This window comes from Micropterus dolomieu, unplaced genomic scaffold, assembly GCF_021292245.1.
Source record: "Micropterus dolomieu isolate WLL.071019.BEF.003 ecotype Adirondacks unplaced genomic scaffold, ASM2129224v1 contig_8863, whole genome shotgun sequence".
Classification (NCBI taxonomy): Eukaryota; Metazoa; Chordata; class Actinopteri; order Centrarchiformes; family Centrarchidae; genus Micropterus; species Micropterus dolomieu.
In genome coordinates, this window is record NW_025737849.1 from 1 (window position 1) to 7,134 (window position 7,134).

General features: G+C 39.4%; 1 protein-coding gene and 1 long non-coding RNA gene across 2 annotated transcripts; one reads left to right on the plus strand and one right to left on the minus strand.

Moving 5' to 3' along the window:
• Positions 1-31: 31 nt before the first annotated feature.
• Positions 32-4,265, minus strand: LOC123965211 (von Willebrand factor A domain-containing protein 5A-like; the record flags this gene model as incomplete). Its single annotated transcript, XM_046041789.1, has 6 exons — positions 4,093-4,265; positions 1,533-1,580; positions 1,084-1,286; positions 776-998; positions 229-404; positions 32-146 (listed from the first exon to the last, which is right to left on the minus strand). Coding segments are annotated over exons 2-6 (760 nt in total), but the record flags the coding sequence as incomplete, so codon positions are not given.
• A 1,013-nt stretch (positions 4,266-5,278) lies between these two features.
• LOC123965210 lies at positions 5,279-6,963 on the plus strand. The gene is made up of 4 exons (XR_006823649.1): positions 5,279-5,343; positions 5,979-6,544; positions 6,704-6,749; positions 6,866-6,963. It is a non-coding gene; the product is annotated as an uncharacterized LOC123965210 (long non-coding RNA).
• Positions 6,964-7,134: the final 171 nt, after the last annotated feature.

Genomic DNA, 7,134 nt, shown 5'->3' on the forward strand with positions numbered 1-7,134 from the left:
CAAAGTAACAACTTCACTAAAGTTTACTCACCAGGCTTGGCAGAGGCCTGTCCTGCCTCCACCACAGCAGTGGGCTGGTGGGCATCTTTGTAATAAATCAGCAGCTCAACATCTCTGTCAAACTTATGTCCTGCAGCCAACTTCACCTGCAGATCACAAAACACATTTATACCTATAAATAAAGTGATACATCTTGTATTGAAGAACACAGCGCACATCTCTACCTACCGTGGCCTGGGTTTGCTCTGTGTTGAGGTACTGCAGAGGGTCCAGGGAACAGTTGGACTCTACTTTAGAGACTGGACGAGGAGAGGACACTCGGGCAGAGAAGGACAGACTGTAGGGCACCAGAGAGGCTGGAACAGCAGTCACCTGGACACTGGCACCGTCACTACTTCCGCATGCTGTGAACAAGTTAGAAATGCAACAATCAAAGAGCATTAACTTACAATTAACTAAAACAACTAAAACACTAAGAGTCTATATCCATGATCCACAGAGCAACAGAACTTTCAATCCCTAGAGCAAAGTTCATCCTTTCATCTTCATTTCAGACAAAACCCAATGGATGTTTGTATGAAAACACTGAAAGTCAGTGTGAATATAGACGTGTTTGCAAATCTCCCTGCTTTGAGTTGCTCTTGGGCAGTCTAGACATGATCAGTGATCGGACCCAAAGACCATACTTTGGTACACCAGCATCTCTACATATCTACAGATATATTTCACACTAAGCTGAAGGGTTCCACGTGAAGGTGTTGGCTGGTGTTCCTACCCTGAGGTTGGTAGCGAGGGTTGAGCACAGCAGGCAGGCAAAACCGCAGCCCGTCATCAGCCTGCACAGCCAGCTCAGTGACGTACTCCAGCCTGATGGAGGCGCTCTCTCCTGGAGGCAGACTGCCCACACTCAGAGAGAATACATCTGGACTCTGATCACTCTCCTCCAATAGGAAGGCCTGCTGACCTGAGCTCAATGCGTCATCATACTCCTCCCGAGCCTGAAGTGCAGATGACACATGTGAGGAACATTCACTGTGATTTTAAGGAACACCGTAGTGAGTAAGTCTTTACTGTCCAGCTCACCTCCTGCTTCTCCTTCACCTCAGCTACAATCTGTGTCTGTCCGATCTTAGCGCTGAAATGACAGACAGCAGCATCTCCAGGCAGAGGGAAGACAAAAACAGCCTCCAGTGGTTTGTCCTCCTTGTTCTCATAGTTCAGAGTGGAGACCACTGTAGCCACATGGTCCCTCACCTCCACATCCACCTCCACACTCTTCAGAGGAACTGACAGTGAAAATGAAGCAAGCACAATGACGATAATACCGTTATTTCAAATAGTTAAGGATACTGCTTAAGGATTCATTTTAGCCACAGTAGAGCTGTACCTGATGACCAAGCTAATAGCTAAACCTGCCTCTGTCTAATGGTGTGCAAAGCAGGATACAGTTATGTGCTCAAAATCCATTACAGCCAATATAAGCCTTTACATTTGAAGTTTACATGAGTACAAAAGGTCAATGAGGAAATTACCTAGTTCCTTCTGGACAGTTAGCAGACCACAGCAGTTCACCATCGTACCTGTAAAACAATTAACAAGCACATTTGAAGACTTCCTGCTGTAGTGATAAATGTTGATGACAGTTGCTGTACATTCTGGTTGTTCTTCAGGAGTCAAAATAAGTCATACAAAAACAATTCCACAAAAAAGATTAATCATGTTCATTTATAGAGCACTTTTTAAAATTCATGTTACAAAGTGCTTCACAACAGCAGTACAAAATAAAACACAAAAGTTGTAAAACCATCAGTTTATAAAAGAAAGTAGATTAAAACCAGAGCTGTTCCAGCGCTCTGTCCCCTTTAGTTTTCAGCAGGAACAGACATCAGTCCTCTGCCCGAGGATCTCTAAGTATGTGCTGGAAGTACAGAAGGGCTGGTGCAATGCACTGGCAAGGGCCTACGAGTTACAGCAACAACTGCCACGTGGATCATGCTTAGACGTCGTCATACATTCATTCGTAGTGTGTAGGCATAATAAGTTGCTGTGCTTTTCTTAATTTGTTCTTTGGTTAGTGACATACTGTGTCAGCTACTTTCTGTTGATTTGTTACTGTAGGCTGGCAAAAGTTATTACAGCTGTTTGGTAGTTGGAGACAGCAGACTGTGGTGGTTTTTGTCGAGTGCAGGCTCCGGCTGCTGTCCGTGGTGCTGATCAAAACCTGCAGGTTTGCAATATTTGCACCGGGGTCACAATTATGTTACGCTGCTGGTAAGAGGTCACATATATAGCAGGGAGGGAGGCCAAGAAGAGCCTTAAAAGTATTCAGTAACATTTTTAAAATCATGTGTGATGATGCTAAAACAGATGTGTTGGGATCATGTTACATGGTTCTGGTTAAAAGCCTGGCAGCTGAGTCCTGAACAGTCTGGAGGCGATCAATAGATATTTGGGCTGTTGCAGTAATCCAGGCATGATGAGATGAAGGCAAGTAAAATGCTCTCAGTGTCTTTAAAAGTTAAGATAGATGCTCAACGCTTAAATTTCTGTCAAACAAGACACCAAGATTTATTGTTTACCAATAGGCTTGATCTAATTAACTAGGGAACCAGCAGATGGCAGAACTGGCCATTTCCTGATAACCTAATAACAAGATCCTCTGTTTTGTCTGAGTTCAGCTGGAGAAAATGTTTTAACATCCAATTTTTCAGCTGTGCTAAGGTCCAGTAGTACAAGGAGTGAGCATATGCCATCAGCAGCAGCCATTAAAAGGTTGTTGGTGACCTTAAGCAGGGCACTCTCAGTGCTGTGAGACTTCCAGAAACCTGACTGAAACCTTTCAAAAATGTTTTTATTTTCAGAAATATGAAATTGTTTGGACACCATTTTCTAAAATGTTTTATATAAAAAGGTTATATGGAAATTGGTACATATTTTTGAGTGAGAGAGATCCAGCCCAGGTTTTTTTTTTTATTAGGGACACTGTTAAAAACAGAAAGCAAATAGATTAATGTTACTTCTAGTATAAACATGGAGCACACTCATTTGTAACACTGTTTCTAAAAGCTAGGTAAAAACAAGGTAACGTTAATGGGGTAAAACTGGTTGGGATGGGAAAAGATACATCAGAATGTATTTTAACATAAGATACCAAATACCCTAGTTTTAAGTGTATCAAAATAAACTATAAAATACAGCAGCCATGCCATGTATCAAAATAAACAACTGTAATTTTGTATTTATAAATTAGGCCTACTAAAAACACATAAAATTACTTGCAAACCTTTTATATTGGTGTATTTGATCTATTTGTTCAACAGTGGATAGTGTTTGACATCACACGGTAATTTTATCCTAGTTACTTGGTGTTTGGTAATGAAGGGCCTAATTTGCATCATCTGAGTTACAACAAACACAAGTGGTGGATGGTGTTGACAACCTGCTGTTTGACAGTGTTGCAGCCACACACTGTATATAAAAAGATTGCAGCACAAAGTTGTAAATGACAATAAGGCCCAAGTGCCCACACCATCTTGTGGAATTATAAAGTAACTATGAAATGCTTTATTATTTTTTTCCAACCAACTTAAACTAGTATTATAACCATGACAACAATTTTACATGTTTTCATTTAATAAATGTGCTGCAAAAATCACCAACGTTACAAACAAGCTGTTATTAGTACTAATAATATACATTAATAATAAAATATATTGATAATTGTTATTAGCTATTAGTGTTATTATAATCATCATCAGTAATATTGTTATTATTAAGGTAGTAATTATTAATTATTATAAAACACAACGTTGTATGATTTGTAGATAGTCCCTTCATGCCAAACACAAAGAACTTAACAGATAATCAAATGTGTATTAAAAGATGGTAATAAAACAATACATACGGCTACAAAGGCCTACACGTATATACCTCATTCTGCAGCGCATTTTTTATAATTCTGTCTGAGGTGAATGGTAACAGCAGCAACAATATGATAATATGTTTTCATCTTCACAATAAAAAGTCTGACATTCGGGAAAAAGTGTCCATCTTCACTGTGCTTGAGCACCAAGCATCATCACGTAACTGCACCTTCATCGTCCGTCAATCAAACCATCACTAATCAGTGAAAATGATTTCTCCTTCTCTGCTCCGCCCTTCCTGGATCAGTCTCCGGCTTCATTTCTTTCTTTTTTGTTGCTTATTAGTAATCATCTGTTTATTTGTTTTCATAAGTATAAGGACTTTACTGAGGAAATGTAAAAAATCAATTTAAGATGATCCCTGGCGGTTAATTAGCTATAGCGCTTCTGCTAACCAGTGCGTGCGTCATCTTGGACCATTTAAAAACACACACAGCAGAATAATGCCTACCTCTGAGGATGTATTTGCGTCCGAGACAGTTAGTTTTACAGCAGTTCCCTCTTGTAAATACGTGGAGACAACTTGCAGGTTGATAAAGCAGCAACAGTTTATCCACACGTAAACTCACAGAAAAGTGAAAGTCACGCCTACCGGGTACGATTTGATTTCCTTACAAAATAGCCCCAGGCTGGGTGGAGTTTTATGGAGCTAAATTAGGGCCAAATGTTTTGTTAATTTGAAAAAAGTAATTGTAATCGAAAAACTAAAACTTGAAATTGAAAACTTAAAACTTAAAAAATACAACCATGTACTCAAACTAAAAATAAGTTTGCCAATTTTTTTTTCAGTTTAAATAAAATATTGATTTATTTCTGGAAGTATTTTGAAGAAATTATTAGTTTTTCATTTATCACTTTTCCATATTTTGATATTTTAGGACTTTTAGAATTTTTCAGTTCCACGTTTTATGTTTTCAAAGTCAAAGCTTTTTTTTTTTACAGCATCAAATCTTTTTTTTTTTACAGCTTCAGATCTTTTTTTTTCACTTTCAAATCTATTTTTCAGTTTCAGACTTTTGGCCTCGATTTTGCGTGGGGGGCGTGGTTTCAACGGAGAGGGGCGTGGAATCATGAGTGACAGTCTAACAAAGAAGGACGAAGACTCTCCTCAGTCATGTTGCCTTCACGAAACGTAGGCACTGCGAGAACCATGGCTCAATTCTTTCTATCCACCATATGCATGTGATTGGCAGTAAACAAACTAATGCCAGTGGCTAAGTTCCCTTTAAAAAGCTGTTTTGGACAATACGTGGGACCGATTACACTATACGAGCAATAAATTGTGCCAGTTTGTGCATTTCAGCAGCGACACTTTAAGAATGAACTTCTCCCACTTACACATGCGACCATGAACGCACCGCTGTATTCACTCGCCATGGCGTCCGCAGCGCCAAGGCAACCCGCAGGCGCCAGTGCACAGGTAAGACATGTGAAATATATGGGCCGTTTAGAATATATTATTTGGTGACATTATCCCACAGTGGCTAATTATTTTATCGTAGGGACACACATAAAGGGAAAATGCGTTTGAGTTTGTCAACTGGACAAAGCTGGAAATGAAGCATCGCTTGGATTAGCATGAACCAAGTTAGCTCCATCCTACTAAAGCTAGCTAGTGTTGTGAATTTCACACTCATTTCAGTAACTAGCTCAAGTTGTTTTATGCCTTTAACGTGGATTTTCTTTGTTAACCTCTGTTTGTCAGAATGTCGACCATAACTCGACAGTGGCTGCAGCCGCACCGAGTCTTATAAACCTAAAAAATATAGATAACGACTGACTTTATGTTAGAAACGTATTGCCTTTTCATGGTTAACTAACTTTATGTTACATAGCATAACGTTAACCTTTCCAATCCTCTTTGAGAGTGTATTCTGATACATAAGTTAGGCTGTGTTCTAAGTTTGCCCACTTTGCATATTTTGTAAGGCACAACTGTCATGCTGTTTGTTACATGTATGTGAGATGAAGTAATTTAATAATACTAATAACTAATAGTAAAAGTAATTTAATGTGGCCAGTGCATCAATGTAATATCATATTTGTCTATTTTAGGAGCAACTGAAAACAGACCTTCTTCACAGACTTCTGAGGAAAATTTCCCAGGTCACACAGAGACTCCCGATGGATGTGGGCTATTTGCAGTTTGTTTTAGGTCATTGTCAGGCCAAGTTGAGATGCCACAAGATGTTGTAAATGCATTGAGAGAGCTGTCAATACTTGTCAATGCAGAGGACAGCTCTAATATGAGTCTTTGTCAGGTGCCAGTGTTGCAAGCAGAAATGGGACGGCCAAAATATGTTGTGTCACATCAGCAACTACAAAGCCTGGTAGAAATGTCCCTACCAGTGTCATGCATTGCAAAACTTCTGGGTGTATCTGAGAGGACAGTGAAACGGCGCATGCATGAATATGGCCTTTCCATAATGCAGTATTACAGTACCTTAACTGATGAACAACTTGACAATTTGGTGAGGTCGGTGAAAGCCAGGACACCACATGTAGGGTGCAGTTCGAGTACTCTCAAGACTGACAAGGTTGGGGTGTGTTGCAAGAAGGACTTATTCTGTCCAGGGTCCTCTGCACTTGGTGCATATCGACACAAATCATAAGCTCATCAGGTAGGTCATATATTTTTGCTCAGTATGATAAATTAAAAATGAAAACATTAATATTCCCCCAAAATTCCCCACCACATTTTTAACACTGTTGTTTTGCATCAGCAAAGAAATTTACACAAGTACTACATCAAACTGATTCAGTGTCGTCTCCCCCAACAGATATGGCCTTGTTATTTTTGGAGGGGTTGATGGCTTTTTACGAAAGGTATGATGACTACTAAATGAGATTCAAAATGACAGACGTGGTTCTACTTCTTGTTATAGGTTTGAAAAATGAAATGCTTTCATTTAATTTCCAGTTAGTGATATTCTCTTCTTCAGATCATGTACCGAGGTGCTGCGACCAATAATAAAGCATCCACTGCACTTGATTTCTTCTTTGAGGCAGTGCAGAAGTATGGCTTTCCATTAAGGTAAGACCAAGTGTGGTTCACTGTGGTACTTCCTATCTCAGTCATTTGTGTATCAACTGCTTGTTAAGGATGTACATGATTTTCCATTTGACAGTTCTCAAACAAATGGTATACTGGTCATGAGCACCAGTATTCTTCATTTGACCAATGTTTTGTCCAGTAAGATGACCATAAACA